Source organism: Macrotis lagotis, chromosome 1 (genome assembly GCF_037893015.1).
Source record: "Macrotis lagotis isolate mMagLag1 chromosome 1, bilby.v1.9.chrom.fasta, whole genome shotgun sequence".
In the NCBI taxonomy this organism is placed as follows: domain Eukaryota; kingdom Metazoa; phylum Chordata; class Mammalia; order Peramelemorphia; family Peramelidae; genus Macrotis; species Macrotis lagotis.
Window position 1 is genome coordinate 442294806 of NC_133658.1, and position 19841 is coordinate 442314646.

Consider the following 19841-nt stretch of genomic DNA (forward strand, 5'->3'; position numbering starts at 1 on the left):
AAGCTATTTTTTTTACCTTTTTTACCTTTTGTTCCAGGTTACAGTAGAGTTTGCTGATGAAGTCCGATTGTCTTTCATTTGTACTGAGGTGGATTGTAAAGTAGTTCATGAGTTCATTGGAGGCTATATATTCCTCTCAACACGTGCCAAAGACCAAAATGAAAGCTTAGATGAAGAGATGTTTTACAAACTTACAAGTGGTTGGGTGTGAGTTAAATGTAAACCTCATAGCCATTTTCAATATTTAACTCTAAAAGCTGTTTTTTGAAATATGCTGCTTTAATAAAGTAAGCTTGAAATGTATCTCTTATTAAGGAAAAGTTTTTTAAACCTTATCGAAAGTTAATATGTACACTAAAAGGCACCATTAATCTAAAATCATGATACTATATAAGGTCAACATTATGTAACAAACACTGCTTAAAGCTATAAATGTCAATGTGATAAGCAGATCAGAAATTTAATTTGATCTAATTAAATTAGCCATATTGTAAGAAATATAAACATTTGCTATAATGCTATCCGGGCTTAAACTATATGAAGACTATTTATCATGTTTAACGCACGTGTTTTATTGTATATGTAAATTTGGCCTCATATTTAGAAGTAGCGTGCTTTTTACTTTATTTTATCGCTACCTAAATGGCCTGAAATTTTGAAAGTGTCATAGTGTTCTAACTTGAAGGATGATAATGTTAATGCTATTATACTTATTTTATCTCTCTTAACCTTTTCCATTCTCGTGGTTTTTTTTACTCTTATAAACATATTGTATGAAATACTTGCAGTATTCACCAGCATATTCACTATCTGCCTAAAATATGCAATTTTTGCATTATAATATGAAGTAAAGGTCTATGAAGTATGCATTTTGTGTAACTAATGTACAAACACAAATTTTATAAAATTGTACAGTTTTTTAAAACTAATATCACTGATCAGCTAGAGGAAATGCCTTAGATTTAAAATATCACCATTTATGCTTTTAAAACTATATCAATTTGGTGGAAACTAACTGTCATAATGCATTTTTTATCTCTGCTAAATTAAGTTTGATTTTGTGATATCTATGCCACATTATACTTTAATGTCAGAACTTGGCAATTTCTAGCCCGTTGCACTCCTGCAATGTGCATTGATGCTAGTTAGAGAATTCCAAATCTCATATAAGCCAGAAAAGAACCAAGAAATGGATTCCCAGTATTGTTCAATATCCTATTGTTTTAAAACTGTATAAATGCATTTTATTTTAAATAAAAACAAATTCTTAAATGTAACATTGATTTTTCTGTTATTATGTTAACCAAAAAAACTTTTTCTAAAGTTGTCAATTGCCTTTTGCTTTGGTGAATTCTTGAATGTCATAAACAAAAATATTACTTTGTTAAGAATTTAACCCATTAGGGCAGCTAGGTGGGGGGTGGCTGGGTGATGCAGTGGATAGAGCACCAGCCCTGGAGTCAGGAGTACCTAAGTTCAAATCCAGCCTCAGATACTTAATAATTACCTAGCTATGTGGCCTTGGGCAAGTCACTTAACCCCATTTGCCTTGCAAAAACCTTAAAAAAAAAAGGGAATTTAATCCATTGACCTGGAAATCTGTCAATATTTCATTTATTAAAAATAATACTTTTAATAAGAATAGCAGGTATCAGTCACCACAAAGCAATAGCTACTAATATTAAACTTATTAGATGCTTTCTTTAAATTATTGATAATCAAGGATGAAAATGCTTATGAATAATAATAAATTGTAATACTAGGAATATAGACAAAAACCAAGTCACAAACATAACCCAGTTCTCCTCTTTATTTAGCCCTCTATATATAGCCATTGGTTGGGATAATCTATGCCATTAACAAATGTTAAACTTGATAATATTGTTTGTTGTTTCCTCCTCTTCAGCCAAACCAAATTATGAGTATTTCCAGTTGAGGTAATTTGTAAAGAATTTGTTCCATTTCTCATCTTTAGTATTTCTTCCAGCTATAACAAATTAGTTTGCTGGTGCTTTCTCATAGCATGGACATACCCTGGAAGGTACTCAACAAACTCAGACACATCCTACCAAGTTGAAATTACTCTTAGTAGTTTAGTGTAGTAATAGAAATATTTATGCTAGAGGTCAAGTTCTTAATCCTATGGGATCACAGATCTTTTGAAATATTGAAGTTTATGTTTCTATTATTTCCATCTTTGGAAATAATTTAGACCATTTGGACCATAATTTGGATCTTCATTGGATCTCATGACCTGACCTTGTTCCCACTATTAGGAAAACTGAATTCAAATCCTGTATATTTCCTAGGTTTGAAAGTTTGACCAGTCATTTAAATTGATTTGGCCTCAGTTTCCTCATCTGGAAAAATTAAAATAATAATGCTTATGCTCAGAAGGTTGTTGTGAGGAAAGTGTAAGCCTTAATATATAGTATGTAAATGTTATTCATTAATGACCTTTATTTTGTCAAACTAGGCCCAAGTTTCCTAACAAATTTATCCTATTAGCTTAGCATGAAATACCTTAGCACTCTTTTTTATCTTGATATAATCTAAATTTCATCAGAAATTATTGAATGTAGGGGGTGGCTACTTGGCACAGTGGAGTCAAGAATACCTGAGTTCAAATCTGGCCTTAGACACTTGATAATTACCTAGCTGTGTGGCCTTGGGCAAGCCACTTAACCCCATTGCCTTGCAAAAAAAAAAAAATTATTGAATACAGGATGAAGTAAATGGATAGAGTTCTGGGTCTAGAGTTAGGACTATGTGTGTTCATCTCTGGCTTCACACACTTAGTAACTGTATGACTCTAAGAAAATCACTTAATTCCTGTCTATAAAGAGGATGAATGATTTTTGGACTATATGTCAGAAGTATATTAGTATAATAATATTATGAATCCTAACCACTACACATGTAACAATGTTTCTGTCAGAAAATGGCATTCAGGGGCAGCTAGGTGGTGCAGTAGATAGAGCACTGGCCCTGGAGTCAGGAGGACCTGAGTTCAAATCCAGCCTCAGACACTTAATAATTACCTAACTGTATGGCCTTGGGCAAGCCACTTAACCCCATTGCCTTAAATAAATAAAAAAAGAAAGAAAATGGCATTCAAAGAACAAAATGGATACAGGATTTAGACATAAAAAACAATATTATAAGCAAACTAGAAGATCAAGGAGTAGTTTACCTGTCAGATCTATGGAAAGGGAAGCAGTTTATGACCAAGGAAGACATGGAGAACATCATTAAAAACAAACTAAACGATTTTGATTACATTAAAAGGCTTTTGCACAGACAAAGCCACTGTAACCAAGATCAAAAGAAATGTAGTAAATTGAGAAACAATTTTTACAACTAGTATTTCTGACAAAGGACTCATTTCTAAAATATACGGAGAACGGAGTCAAATTTAAAAAAACAAAAGCCATTCCCCAATTGACACATAGTCAAAGGATATGCAAAGGCAATTTACAGATGAGAGCAAAGCAATCTATAGTCATATGAAAAACTGCTCTAAATCAGTACTTATTAGAGAAATGCAAATTAAAACATCTCTGAGGTACCACCTCATACCTCTCAGACTGCCCAATATGACCAGAAAGGACAATGATCAATGTTGGAAGGGATGTCAGAAATCTTGGGTGCTAAACACAGCTGAGAACTCATCCAACCTTTCTGGAGAGTAATTTGGAATTATACCCAAAGGGCAACAAAAATGTGCATACCCTTTGATCCAGCAATACCACTGCTGCATCTATACCTAAAGAGATTATGAAAAAAGGTAAAAACATCACTTGTACATAAATAATAATAGCAGCTGTGTTTTGTGGTGGCAAAGAATTGGAAATCAAGTGAATGTACATCAACTGGGGAATGGCTGAACAAGTTATGGTATATGTATGTGATGGAACACTATTGTTCTTTTAGAAACCAGGAGGGATGGGAATTCAGGGAAGCCTAGAAGGATTTCCATGAACTGATGCTGAGTGAGATGAGCAGAACCAGAAGAACATTATACACCTTAACAGCAACATGGGAGTGATGATCAACCTTAATAGACTTGTTCATTCCATCAGTGCAACAATCAGGCACAATTTTGGGGTATCTGTGATGGAGATCTGTATCCAGAGAAAGAATTGTGGACTTTGAAAAAAGACCAAAGACTATTACCTTCAATTTAGGGGAAAAAACTGTTATCTTATGTAATTTGCTCTCTTATACTTTATTTTCCTTCCTTAAAGATATGATTTCTCTCTCATCACACTCAACTTAGATCAATGCATACCATGGAAACAATGTAAAGACTAACAGACTGCCTTCTGTGGGGGGTGCGGGGAGGGAAGCAAGATTAGGGGAAAAATTGTAAAATTAAAAAAAAATAAATTAAAATTTTAAAATGGCATTCAAAGTTCCATCTTGGGATTCCAAGGATATACATCATTCAATAAAAGCAACAAATTCATTTTTTTCCTTGTCCATCTTCCAGGCAGGATTAAATCTCTTCCAACACCAAGCTGCAAATAGGCTTTATAGACTCACCTAAACATCATCAAGCTCTCCTACTCCCTCAGGACTCTGAGCTTCTTAAGTCTGGATCTTAATTACAAAAAGATACTTTGGTCTACAAGTAGGAATTTCTTTATGCCCCCTTCTATAAACCCCATTTCTGCTACTAAAGATTCCTTCCTGTGAAGTTCCATCGACCCCAATTCCTTTTACATTTGGACTTAGTAGCAAAAGTTGTAGGTAAAAGTTGCTAGTGATTTTTTGAATATATTAGGGAAAAATTAATATTTCAGAGGAAAAACATTTCTTTAGAATTCTGGAACTGAAATGTAAAATCAGGTATAGCCTAATTTACCTTTTTTGGACGAAGTATTTTTGTTAAGAGGTTTGTTTCATATCATAGATGGGGAAAGATCAGGAGACTTTAGAACTATGCCTGTCTTCTTTCTGTCATCTTGGCCGGAAGTCTGACAAATTATGTTTAATTTTTACTTTTCCTTTCACATAATTTTATATGGCTCATTACTAATAATCCAACACACAGATCAGTAGTTACACAATAATACCACAGTATGTCTTCACTACTACCATTCAAATACATTTTTGCAAAAGCTTACAAATTATTTTTATTCTCATTGTTATTATTTTGCTTACCAAACCTTGGAGAATTTACTGAAAATGCCAAGTGAAAAGTTCAGTAAACTGAAAAACATTAGATTCTGCCAGCAAAAATGATAGGTTTCCAATAAAAAATGTTTTTCTCATTTTTCTTCGAGTTGCCAGTTGGGAGGAGAAAAAAAAATTGTCACATGTAATACACAAATATCAATGGATCATCTAGAAAAGCTTGTAAAAATCTATGAAGTTGGGGCAGCTAGGTGGCGTAGTGGATAAAGCACTGGCCTTGAAGTCAGGAGTACTTGGGTTCAAATCTGGTCTCAGACACTTAATAATTACCTAGCTGTGTGGCCTTGGGCAAGCCACTTAACCCCATTTGCCTTACAAAAAAAAAAACCTAAAAAAAAATCTATGAAGCTGCATAAAAATACATTAACTCTGTTGGAATGCATATCCAGCTAAAGCTATTAAATCAGTGTTAAACTAAAGAACCTGGAAAAGTACTAAAAAGGTGAGAAGCAAGAACAAAGCTCCTTTCCTGTCTGATTTATCTTCATAAATCTTCACAAAGGCAGGTTTACTGTGAGTTCTTTCTAGAAAGCTGGAGCCAATTTTATCTTTCTCTTAAAACCTGCTCTCTGATGTTGCTATTTTTTGTCAGTACCATGACCTAATTTCCAAGTTTCAAACTTTATTATTACTTTTGACGTTTTATTCTCCCTCACCTCTAACTTAATGATCATTTATTTCTATCTGTACAATATCTTTTACATTCTCTCCTATTCTCTCTCTTTTTCAATCCTAATAGAGGTCTTCTTTGAGAACAAGGGACAAACATCATCATCATCATTCCAAGAGCTTTCTAAAGATTCTTGATGATTCATGTGAGCATAAAGTATAGTACCAAAAGACAACTGAACAGCATTGCCAATTATTATGAAATCTTAGGCAAGAACTTGATGACCAAAAGGATAAAAGTGTTTTCTGCATTCTGTTCAAAGCAAGTAATATAGAATTGTAAAGTGATAAATAATTTTTTGAGCGCCTTGGTAATTTTCATGAAGATGAAATACAAGAAAATTTTTGTGATTCAGTAATACCCTATTTGGATTTTCTTGGTAAAAATAATGAAGTAGTTTGCCCATTTCCTTTATTCAATAGTACTTGTCTGAGGTAAGATTTGAGCTTGTTTTCCTCACTCTGCTCCCAGCATGCTATTCACTGAGCTATCTAGCTATCATCCAAGAAAGTAATGGATAATAAAACCCTCAAATTTCTGAATACTAATACCCAAAGTTTCAGTAACAAACATGAGAAACTTGAGATCCTAATGAAGAGAAGGAAACCTTGACCATTACTGAGAATCAGTGGGTGAAAACCATGGCAGAAATGTGTCATCCTGGATCTATGTAACTTATTAGAAATGGTATAGCTCAAATGGAGATGGGGGAGAACATTAAATGCAGCAACATTGTATAATGATTAACTTCGATGAACTTGCTCTTAGCAGTACAATAATCAAAAGTCAATTCTAAAAGACGTGATGAAAAATGCCATCAGTATCTTTACAAGTAGTTGAAAAAATAAATATATTTTCTTAGAAAAAAAAAGAGATGGATGGGGGTGGGAGATGAAGAATAAAGTATTTGCTACCATTATTTACTTCTTGGGAAGATTCAAGAACCAGTGTAGATATGGGCAGTATGATAGAGTGAAGATGGTAAGGTGGAGATAGAAAAACACATTCTAATGCCAATATTGACAAAATAAAGTCAAGAAACATAACAAGCCTGACATACTGTACAAGTAATAAGAAACTTCATTTATCCAAATATCAGCTGGTGTCAAAATCAGAGCACTTCATAACTAACTTCCTTTAGTGATAATCTTTCAATAACTGAAGAAACCAACAGATCCCATTCTGATCTTACTAGTGAGAACTAAGGGAGAGATTGGTTGCTGGTGGGAAGGGGGGGTCTTGGGAAGATGCTCAAAGGTCTTTAGGAAGATTCCTTCTTGACTAGTTTACCTGTCAGATCTATGGAAAGGAAAGCAGTTTATGACTAAGGAAGAGATGGAGCATCACTAAAAACAAACTAGATAATTTTGATTACATTAAATTAAAAAGCCTTTGCATAGACAAAACCACTGTAACCAAGATCAAAAGAAATGAAGTAAACTGAGAAACAATCTTTACAACTAATGTTTCTGACAAAGGACTCCTTTCTAAAATATACAAAGAACTGAGTCATTTTTAAAAAAAAGCCATTCCCCAATTGACAAATGGTCAAAGGATATGCAAAGGCAATTTACAGATGAGGAGATCAAAGCAATCCATTATCATATGAAAAATTCCTCTAAATCATTACTTATTAGAGAAATGCAAATTAAAGCTTCTCTGAGATACCACCCAATATGACCAAAAAGGATAATGATCATTGTTGGAAGGGTTGTGGGAAATCTGGGTCACTATTACATTGTTGATGGAGCTGTGAACTCATCCAACATTTCTGGAGAGAAATTTGGAACTATGCCCAAAGGGCAACAAAAATGTGCATACCCTTTGATCCAGCAATACCACTACTGGGTCTATACCCTGAAGAGATGATGAAAAAGGGTAAAAACATTACTTGTACAAAAATATTCATAGCAGCCCTGTTTGTGGTGGCAAAGAATTGGAAATCCAGTAAATGTCCTTCAATTGGGGAATCACTTAACAAACTGTGGTATATGTATGTCATGGAACACTATTAGAAACCAGGAGGGATGAGAATTCAGGGAAGCCTGGAGGGATTTGCATAAACTGATGCTGAGTGGGATGAGCAGAACCAGAAAAACATTGTACACCCTAACAGCAATATGGGGGCAATGATCAACCTTGATTGATTCTCTCAATTCCTTAAGTGCAACAATCAGGGATAATTTGGGGCTCTCTGCCATGGAGAATACCATCTGTATCCAGAGAAAGAACTGGAGTTGGAAAAAAGACCAAGGACTATTACCTTAAATTTAGAAAAAAAAAAAAACTAGTATCTTATTGTCTGATCTTGCTATCTCTTATACTTTATGTTTCTTCCTTAAGGATATGATTTGTGTCTCATAACACTCAATTTGGATCAATGGAAACAATGTAAAGATTGGCAAATTGCCTTATGTGGGGAGGGGAGTAAGATTAGGGGAAAAATTGTAAAACCCAAAATAAATTAAAAACTTCAAGTGAAAAAAAAGAAGATTCCTTCTTAAAGTTTGTGATAGAGGAGAAAGCCAAGCCTAGCCTGATGTGCCCTGGATCTGAAGAAAGTAAATTTTTAAAAGTTCAAGGACAGATGGGTAGGAAAAGCCCATGGAATAAAGTTCTATTGGAAAAATTTGGCAAAAAAAATGAAATTCTGAAAATGTGAATTTTTTTTTTGCAAGGCAAACGGGGTTAAGTGGCTTACCCAAGGCCACACAGCTACGTAATTATTAAGTGTCTGAGACCAGATTTGAACCCAGGTACTCCTGGCTCCAGGGCCAGTGCTTTATCCACTATGCTACCTAGCTGCCCCCGACATGAATTTTTAAGAGGAAAAAACAAAAACTCTTACTTTATTATTCTTTTAATGTATTTTTGCCTATTTTTGTATCCTCAGTTTAAACAGGTGGGCAAGGTCAGGCCTTTGGGGTGAAATTATTTGGTCTGGTGCTGCCAAGGCAACTGCAGGTGGGACTTGAAACTCAAATCCAAGTTTTTTAAGGGTGAATTAATTAAATGTTTGATCAAATAGAGCAGGATAATTTTTTAAGTTGATAACTTTGTATGACCTCCAAATGTTGTTATAAATATCCAAATGACCCATGGCAGGAAAAAAAATGTTCCCTACCCTGGACTTTGTTTGGCATGGCATTTAAAGTCCTTCACAGTAGTCTTAAATCTATTGTTTTAACCCTGTTTATGTATTACTCCAAAGCAACCACTTTTTATCAGCCTCCTTCCTGAAATGCTCTTCCTCCTAACCTACACTATTAGAACCCCTAGCTCTCTTCAAGCTTCTGCTTAAATGATACCTCCTACAAGAGTCTTTTCCTGATTTCTCAGTAGTTAGAAACTTCAGAAATCACATATTTTGTTTTGTATGTTAAGAGGGTTTTATCACCAGATCAGCATGGAGGAAGCCACATGGGAAATCATCCTGCATTACCTTACAACATATGTAGGAGTAACTTCTTTCCATTGGCTGCATAGCCATTGTAGGCTGTCTCTAAGACTACTAGACAGAAAACAAATTCTCCCTTTTCCATTTTATAGCATCCAAGAGAGTGAAAGATCAACACAGATATCATGAACTGATTGGATTCTGAGAACTACCTTTCTCTTTCTTGTAGGACCTGTGATTCCAAGAAAGCATTTTTTTTAATCCTTTTCAGTTCTAGATAGAGGCAGGAATCCCTGGACCTGAATCAAGCCTTTGCAATTTTGTAGGCAGGATTTCACATAGCAGCCAGCCCCAGCCTGGGAAACCATGAGAAATCAGTGTCTAGTGTTTAAGTACAGTGCTTTATTTTATATTTGGAAGTTGGTACTGAGGCTATATAGGAATTGAGCTAAACTCTGAATCTAATCCCTTCTTTCACAAAAAAAAAATTGAGGAGTTTGAGGGAAAGGGGATTATTCTTCGCCTCCATCAGCTGTTGGGAAAATATTTATACATTTGTTCTTGATATATATTTGACATAAATCTTCCTTTGTAAAAGCTAATTCTAAATGGTTAAAAGGAACTGTGTTGCAAGAGTAATTAGATTTAGATGCAACCCATCAATAGAAGCTGGAACCAATGTCAAAGAAACTAGACACCTACCTTAAGGTGGTCTCAAGAACCCTAGGCCACAGTAGTCAACAGATATGTACACCTATACATATGTGTATATGTGAAAAGGGTTGAAGCTACCAAAGCAAAATCATCAGCATTTTTTACCAGCATTTCTATATAGTACTTTTTTAATAGTACAAAAAAATAAGACAACTTTCATTCAAAACAACTACAAATGTATAAAATATCTGTTTTAACCAAGACACACTCAAGTTATATAAATACAACTTCTATCAATAGAAATACAAATAAAATCAATGTGAATAAAGTATAACATAACTGAAGAGAAATATTGGCTATGCCACTGGGCGGGAGGAACAAAAAAAACTTAGAACTAATTCATCTATTTGGTGCTATAACAGATTAATGAGGAGATAATTTATAAAACAGACAAAACAATGGCATTCGTTTGAGGAAACAAAAGTTCTGTTGGGTTTTTTTTAGGTTTTTGCAAGAAAAATTGGGTTAAGTGGCTTGCCCAAAGCCACACAGCTAGGTAATTATTAAGTGTCTGAGGCCAGATTTGAACTCAGGTACTCCTGACTCCAGGGTTGGTGCTCTATCCACTGCTCCACCTAGCCACTGCAGAAGTTCTGGATTCTTATGGGAAATAATGAGAAAAGAAAGTACAAGTGGAGTGTGCAACAGCATTAATAAACTTTAAACTATTCACTACCAACTGTTTTTTGGATGTTTCCAATTAGATTACCCCTAGTCATCTCAAACTCAGCATATCAAAGATCAAATTATTATCTTTCCCTAAAAATCATTCCTCTTATGACCTTCCCATTTGTTGTTAGGAGCACCATCATCCATGCCAGTCACATGTTTTCAGAGTTATATTCAGTATCTTATTCTCCTTCCTAAGATTCCACCTCCACAATCTCCTTTCTGTTCACAAGGATTCACTTTAGCATCACCTCTTGCCTAAAATATTAAATTTTTTTCCCTTTATAATCCATCTTCCACACATTTGCCAAATTGTTATTCCTAAGGCAAGTGTCATTTATCTGCTCAATAAGCTCCAATTGTCCCCTCTTACTTTTAGGATAAAACATAGACTCTTCTCTTTGGTTTTAGGTTGTGTTTTAGGTTGTGAAAGGCTTTAAATGACAATCTTCCTTTTTTTTTTTTCAACTTGATTGTATATTATATTTCCTCACTCAGACTCCTAGATTCCTTAGCAAAATCAGCTAAAATTACACTTTCTCAGAAGCCTTTCTCAATTCCCTTAATTCTAGTGTCTTCTCTTTGTCAACTCTTTCCAATTTAACCTTTATATTTCTGCTTTATATAACTTGAATATTTTATCCACCGTTAGACTGTGAGTTTCATGAGAACAGAAACTCTTTTACCTTTCTGTGTACCCCTCACTTAGCAAAATGTCTGCCACATACTAGGACCTTACTAAATGTTTAATGGCTAATACATTGATTCTTTAGTCAAACTGACCTTTGACTGCTCCTCACATGTCATTACATCTTCATGTTTTGGTACAGACTTTTCTTCATGCCTAGACTATACTCTCACCTCACTTCCTCCTCCTAGTTTCCTTCAAAAGCTCAGCTCAGGTGCTATCTCCTATGTGAGCTTCTACTAATACTAGGTTGGGCAATGAGTCTGGAATCAGGAAGATTCAGCTTCCTCCATTCAAATCTAACCTTAGACACATAGTGGCTGTGTGATCCTGCCTCAGGTTCCTCATCTGTAAAATGAACTGGAAAAAGGAATGACAAATCATTCCATTATCATTGTCAAGAAAATCCCAAATGAGGTCAGTCAGACATGACTGAAAAACAACAAAATTACATTGTATCTAAGTATATGTATGTATATATATATATATATTTCTTCTTCAGTTATAAAGCAGTAGTAGGGAGGAATGGTGAGTAGATTGTTCAACTTATTCCTATTTGTCCCTCTCCCTGAGGGAGAGTTGTCTATTATTGACTCATTGCATAGTAGGATTATCCTGAATATTTCTTCTTTATTTGCTCTGGGATATTATATCCAAGAATCTATAATTTACATTCTCTAATTTTTTTCCTCCAAGCACCTAACTTTTTCATTTGAAATCTCCCTTTTCTGGAGGTGCTTCCCCCCCTCAGCAGCCTCCTGTCAACTACATTTCTAGTAAATATACAGAGACTAGGAAAAAATATGTTTTTTTTTTTACTGTCATAGTCTTTGATGATGAAGTAATCCTTTGAAAGAAAGGAAGGTTAAAAAAAAAGTTTCCTCTCTGCCCAGAGGGTCCAGGCTTTCATGAAGTTCTGTAGTCCAGAAGTAACATTCACTCCCCAAGCCCTAGATCTACTTCTTGTGGCAGATCTTTGTCTTTGTTTTGGCTCTCCTAACTCCATGCAGCTAGCTTCTCCTGGTCTCATCTCCAGTTCCTAGACTGGCTTCACTGAACAATTACAATCTTGACCTTCTCCAGCACAAGGCTTAGTTGTAATCCTTGTCTGGGACACTGCTAAGTTTTCAGAAAGGGCAGGGATCTTTACCCTAGGACTGGCAGAAGACTCCTAGGTTCTGCTCCCTAGGTCACATCTTTGAGACCAACTACTTACTTAACAAGGTAGATGGAGAGAGAGAGGAGAGTCATCCAGGCTAGTTTCAGGCTTTAACCTCTCCTTTTGACAACTTTTTCCTGGTATAGAGCAAGATCTCCTGGGGAGAGAAATTTCACTATCAAATACATTTTCCAAATCATCATTTCTCCTGAATGGGCCATAATGTGTAGAAGATCCAGTCTTCTATGTGGTATCTCTGTCTCCTAGGAGTTTCTACAATAAAAGTTCTGGGAAGGAGAGGTGCTACTTCAGGGTTCCGTCTTCTCCCTCTCTTTGGACTATCATTAGGTTACAGAGTGCCTCAAATCCCCTTACCTGAATGTGTCTTTCTGAGATGTGTGGTTTAGACAGTCTTTGAAGAACTGGTAGGCAGTCTTTTTGCTTAAAGTCTGCTAAGGAAAATGCCTACCCATTCTCTTCCTTCCAAGAATTGTAATTACTTCTTCTATAGGCAAGAAATGGTTTCAGTGGAGCGTCTTTGAAGGGCCCCTGCAATCACTGCAACTATTTTATAAATATGCAAGTTGCTCAGTCTTTCCATAACAAGGTATGATACAGTTTTCACCAACCTGCTATCACCAAAAGCAAGATTTCTTGATAAAGGTATGATTCCTTGTTATAGGTCTTGATAATGAGTTTAGGCATTTATTTCTGATTTCTGTCACCATTTCTCTGAGATAAAGTTTTGGCTAGGAGCTTCTTTTTCAGATGAAAGATGTATTGTCTGTGTTGTTTGTTGTTATTTAATCATTTCAGTCATGTCCAACTGTTCATGACTCCATTTGACACCATTTTCTTGGTAAAGATACTAGAATGGTTTTGTCATTTCCTTCTTCAGCTCATTATAGACAAAGAAATTGAGGAAAACAGGGTTAAGTGTCTCATTCAGTCAGTAAGTGTCTGAGGCCAGATTTGAACTCAAAAAAGATGAGTCTTTCTTACTCTAGGACCTCTCTCCACTGTCACACCCAGCTATCTAGTTGTCTACAGTCTTTTCAACCCTGCCCGGACACTCCAGTACACAAGACAAATGGGAGACATAGTTCTTACCCAGACATCAGTAGGTATGGTTTAAAGCATAACATTATTTCCATGTTTACTTTTACTAGGAATATCACATGTAAACTTCACTGAGATTTTCATTTTGGTTTCAGCATCTCTAACAAAATTATTAGTGTATAGTTGAAATATTCAGTCTGTGGAACTTCACTGGGGGAGGAAGGTATATAGTTCTAGACATCTTAATGCCAGGGAAGGCTAACACCTCTTTGAGTATTATGTTTTCAATTTTTCTGCCTTGGTACAAATTGATCCTGACAAGAAATCTAACTGCTGAGAAATATTTCTCCCACTATACTTTAGTAAGTATGAAAGTTTTTGGTTACCTCTTGGGTATGCCTATGCACATCTTATATAAAAAAAATAAGTCACCATCAAAATATGGTTTAGGTTCTTGCTATCTCCCTCTAGAGCTAGAAAACCAATGTAGATACATTCTAGGAGTTTGCTAGTATTTTTATTTTCCAAGTATGCAGCATGAGTTGGAATTATTTTATTTTATTTATTTAGCCTTTATTACTTCATTTATTTGCACACAATAAATACAAGTCTCAAATTTCTTAATATTTTTATAGCTACCCTGTATTAGTTAAATTTTTTATACTTGTTCTAGATTTATCTCTTGACCCATTTGCACAAAGTAAATTCGTGATATAATACTTTCATGGCTACAGTTTGATATGCTCTAAATAGCTTCCTGGTACTAGATTAGTGACAATGCATATAGTGTTTTGTATCACAACTCCAATTTGTGCCATTGTCTCATCAGTATGGGAGTTCTCTAGCAATATTGTCCTGCTTCTTGGATTATGCCATTTCTTCTAGTCCCTTATCAGCAATTATTAGTCATTTATAGACTATGTGGTTGAAAGAAATAACAGTCACACATGCTTCTGAAATAGAGCTTGATGGAATTTCCAAACTTTCAGTTGTGCTGCCATTGGCTTGTAGCAAATAGGCATTACTCCTGTACTATTTACTTGGATATCAACATAGCTTCAATATCTCATGACCTTGGGTTTTAACCATCTGAATTCACATTACTCTGACCTAGTCAGGAATGTAATTTGTGGTTGTCAAGTGCTCCTACCCATCTTTGGCAAGCAGGGTTTAACATGACACTAGTCAAAACTTGTCAGTTCAATGGTCAGGATATGTCAGTAGATTATCAGTCCATACTTGCAATTTTACCAAATATAAATAGTCTTTAGACTTTTCAGTAACAAATTACTCAAAAGCCAAGAACTCCAGTTTAGGTGTATCACTTAATCCTTTTTGGTAAATTTAACTGGCCTCTTATAGTATAGGATCATTCTTGAGCCCTCCAAGCTACTTTCACTATACAAAACAAAAACCTTGTTTGGATCTGCAAAGGCCATTACTGGTGCATGTGTAAGAATGTTGCTTGCCTTTGAAAGCTTACTCATGTCTATGGGTCTCCAAAAGACCTTTGGGGTTTTAAAACAAATAAACATTTTTCTGCATCATTTTCTTTTCAGTTATGCAAATATGACTGTGGTTTAGCAGAAATACTATTTTTTAAGATTTTATTTATTTTGAGTTTTACAAATTTTCCCCAATCTTACTTCCCTCCGTTCACCCCCCCACAGAAGGCAATTTGCCAGTCTTTACATTGTTTCCATGGTATACATTGTTCCAAATTGAGTGTGATGAGAGAAATCCTATCCTTAAGGAAGAAACATAAAGTATAAGAGACAGCAAGATCAGACAATAAGATATCATTTTTTTTTTCTAAATTTAAGGTAATAGTCCTTGGTCTTTGTTCAGACTCCACATTTGTTTCTCTGGATACAGATGGCACTTTCCATTGCAGAGAGCCCCAAATTGTCCCTGATTGTTGCACTGATGGAATGTGCAAGTCCATCAAGGTTGAACATCACCCCCATGTTGCTGTTAGGATATACAGTGTTTTTCTGGTTCCACTCATCTCACTCAGCATCAGTTCATGCAAATCCCTCCAGGCTTCCCTGAAATCCCGTCCCTCCTGGTTTCTAATAGAACAATAATGTTCCATGACATATATATACCACAGTTTGCTAAGCAATTTCCCCAATTGAAGGACATTTACTTGATTTCCAATTCTTTGCCACCACAAACAGGGCTGCTATGAATATTTTTGTACAAGTGATGTTTTTACCCCTTTTCATCATCTCTTCAGGGTATAGACCCAGTAGTGGTATTGCTGGATGCACATTTTTGTTGCCCTTTGGGCATAGTTCCAAATTTCTCTCCAGAAATGTTGGATGAGTTCACAGCTCCACCAACAATGTAATAGTGACCCAGATTTCCCACAACCCTTCCAACAGTGATCATTTTTCTTTTTGGTCATATTGGCCAGTCTGAGAGGTGTGAGATGGTACCTCAGAGGAGCTTTAATTTGCATTTCTCTAATAAGTAATGATTTAGAGCAATTTTTCATATGACTATGGATCACTTTATCTCCTCATCTGTAAACTCCTTTGCATATCCTTTGACCATTTGTCAATTGGGAATGGCTTTTGTTAAAAAAAAATATGACTCAGTTCTCTGTATATTTTAAAAAGGAGTCCTTTGTCAGAAACATTAGTTGTAAAGATTGTTTGCCAGTTTACTACATTTCTATCAATCTTGGTTACAGTGGTTTTGTCTGTGCAAAAGCTTTTTAATTTAATGTAATTAAAATCATCTAGTTTATTTTTAGTGATGTTCTCCATGTCTTCCTTGGTCATAAACTGGTTCCCTTTCCATAGATCTGACAGGTAAACTAGTCCTTGAGCTTCTAATTTGCTTATATAGTGTTGTTTTTATTTTGGATCTTATCTTGGTATAGGGTATGAGGTGTTGGTCTAATCTAAGTTTCTTCCATACTAACTTCCAATTATCCCAGCAGTTTTTATCAGAGGGAGTTTTTATCCCAATAGCTGGACTCTTTGGGTTTATCAAACAGCATATTACTATAATCGCTTCCTGCTATTGCACCTAGTCTATTCCACTGGTCCACCACTCTATTTCTCAGCCAATACCAGACAGTTTTGATGACTGATGATTTATACTATAATTTTAGATCAGGTAGGGCTAAGCCCCCTTCTTTTGCACTTTTTTCATTAAATCCCTGGAAATTCTTGACTTTTTTATTTCTCCATATAAATTTACTTACAACTTTTTCTAACTCATTAAAGTAATTTTTTGGAATTTTGATTGGTAGGGCACTGAACAGGTAGTTTAATTTTGATAGAATTGTCATTTTTATTATATTAGCTCTACCTATCCATGAGCAATTGATGTTTGCCCAGTTGTTTAAATCTGATTTAATTTGTGTGAGAAGTGTTTTATAATTTTTTTCAAAAAGTTTCTGAGTCTGCCTTGGCAAATAGACTCCCAGGTATTTTATACTGTCTGAGTTTACTTTGAATGGGATTTTTCTTTCTAGCTCTTCCTGCTGTATCTTGCTAGTCATATACAGAAAAGTTGAGGATTTATGAGGGTTTATTTTATATCCTGCAACTTTGCTAAAATTGCTAATTGTTTCCAGTAGTTTTTTGGATGATTTCTTGGGATTCTCTAGGCAGACCAGCATGTCATCTGCAAAGAGTGAGAGTTTTGTTTCTTCCTTCCCAATTCTAATTCCTTCAATTTCTTTTTCTTCTCTAATTGATATTGAATAGTAATGGTGATAATGGGCATCCTTGTTTCACCCTTGATCTTATTGGGAATGCCTCTAGCCTCTCCTCATTGAATGTAATGCTTGTTGATGGTTTCAGATTATTACTGCTTATATAACTTATATAACTGCTTATTATTCTAAAGAACAGTTCATTTATTCCTACACTCTCTAGTGTTTTTAGTAGGTATGGGTGCTGTATTTTGTCAAAAGCTTTTTCAGCATCTATTGATATGATCATATAATTTCTTACAGGTTTGTTGTTGATATAATTGATTATACTAACAGTTTTCCTAATATTGAAGCAACCCTGCATTCCTGGGATGAATCCTGCTTGGTCAAAATGTATTATCCTAGGGGCGGCTAGGTGGCATAGTGGATAAAGCACCGGCCTTGGAGTCAGGAGTACCTGGGTTCAAATCCGGTCTTGGACACTTAATAATTACCTAGCTGTGTGGCCTTGGGCAAGCCACTTAACCCCGCTTGCCTTGCAAAATCCTAAAAAAGAAAAGTGTATTATCCTAGTGATAACTTGTTGTAATCATTTTGCTAAGATTTTAGTTAAGATTTTTGCATCAATATTCATCAGGGAGAAAGCTCTATAATTTTCTTTCTCTGTTTTAACTCTTCCTGGTTTAGGTATCAGTATCATATTGGTGTCATAGAAAGAGTTGGGCAGAGTTTTGTCTTCCCCTATTTTCCCAAAGAGTTTATATAGAATTGGAACTAATTATTCCTCAAATGTTTGGTAGAATTCACTTGTGAATCCATCAGGCCCTGGAGATTTTTTCTTGGAGAGTTCAATGATGACTTGTTGAATTTCTTTTTCTGAGATAGGGTTGTTTAGGTATTTAATCTCCTCTTCATTTAACCTGGGTAACTTATATTTTTGTAAATATTCATCCATTTCATTTAGATTATCATAGCAGAAATATTTTGATAAAAATGTCTAAATCCTTAAAAAGGTCCTTGGATTCAAAAGGTTCATTTTTTAAAAAATTTTATAGGTTTTTGCAAGGTAAATGGAGTTAAGAGGCTTGCCCAAGGCCACACATAAAAGGACCTTTGAATGTGGTTAAGAGCAACTCAATTTTTTTTCTGGATCAGAGTTCTTAAATTGTTGTGATAATTTAAATATTTTTTTTAAATTTAAGGCAATGGGGTTAAAGGATTTGCCCAAGGTCACACAGCTATGTAATTATTAGGTGTCTGAGGTCACATTTGAACTCAGGTCCTCCTGACTCCAGGACCAGTGCTCTATCCACTGTGCCATCTAGCTGCCCTTGTTGTGATACTTCGTTGCACATGCACTGCTTTTTGTCAATCCATTCACTTGTTTTATTTTTGAACTTAAATACCAAATAAAACATAGAATGGGAAAAAAAGAGAATTGTTCACAAAATTATCTCTATGGCTTGTTTTTTTCTTTTGCATAGAGATAACTAAATTTACCACATAGCTTTCAAAGCTGTCATGTTCATATTTCTTTAGGAATCTCTTCTGTTCATTTAAAAAATAACTGCTTTGATGATTCACTTTGTTTCCTTTTTCATTATTTTTTTGATAAGCCTATTGCTATCTCCCCTCCCCTCAAAATTAAAAAAGAAAATCCTTATAACAAATAAGAATTGCAGTACAACATCAAAAATCCCCATGCTGACTGCTCCTTATAATGAATGACTCATTCTGCACTTTAAGTTCCTTTTTCAGACAATGGATAGCGTGCATCCATATCATTTCCATTCTGGGGAATCATGGTTAGTCATATCAGTGAACACATTCTTAAATCTTTCAGGGGAGGCTAGGTGGTTCAGGGGCAGCTAGGTGGCACAGTGAATAGAGCACTGGCCCTGAAGTCAGGAGTACCTGAGTTCAAATCTCGTCTCAGACACTTAATAATTACCTAGCTGTGTGGCCTTAGGTAAGCCACTTAACCCCATTTGCCTTGCAAAAAAAATCTTTAATAACTGTTTCTCCTGATAATATTGCTGTAAAAATTGTTATCCAAGTTCTGCTTACTTAGTTTTATGTCCATTCATGCAAGTTTTCTTGGATTTCACTGAAATTGTACCTCTCATCATTTTATGTGGTGTAACAATATTCCATTACATTAATTCTTTTAAATTTTATTTATTTAAGGCAATGGGGTTAAGTGACTTGTCCAAGGTCACACTGCTAGGCAATTATTAAATGTCTGAGGCCAGGTTTGAACTCAGGTAGTCCTGACTCCAGGAGTGGTGCTCTATCCACTATGCCCCACAGTAATTTTTATTGTAATTTATTTTTTCAATTACATGTAAAGATAGTTTTCAACATTCATCTTTTTGTAAACTTTTGAGTTTCACATTTTTCTTCTTCTCTCTCTCTTCTTCCCCCCTCCCCCATAACAGTGAGTGATTGGATAGATGTTGTACATTTGTATTGTGTGCATACTTTTAGTTTTCAATTCTTTGCTAAAACAGAGCTATTATAAACATTCTTGTACTTCAGGATCTCTTTCCTCTTTATTTGATATCATTGGAATACAGGATGAGTAATGTTGTTTTTAGGTCAAAGATTAAATAT

At 35.2% G+C, this 19841-nt stretch overlaps 1 protein-coding gene across 5 annotated transcripts in view; it reads left to right on the forward strand.

Annotated features, from left to right (window-relative positions):
* FERMT2 (FERM domain containing kindlin 2) overlaps window positions 1-1277 on the forward strand; it is a 127265-nt gene extending 125988 nt beyond the window's left edge. For all 5 annotated transcript variants that reach the window (XM_074213332.1, XM_074213333.1, XM_074213334.1 and 2 more), the window contains one exon: window positions 38-1277. In XM_074213332.1, coding sequence (XP_074069433.1) covers window positions 38-211 — 174 coding nt within the window. In that variant the 3' untranslated portion in view covers window positions 212-1277. The remainder of the gene's footprint in view (window positions 1-37) is intronic.
* The last annotated feature ends 18564 nt before the right edge of the window (window positions 1278-19841 follow it).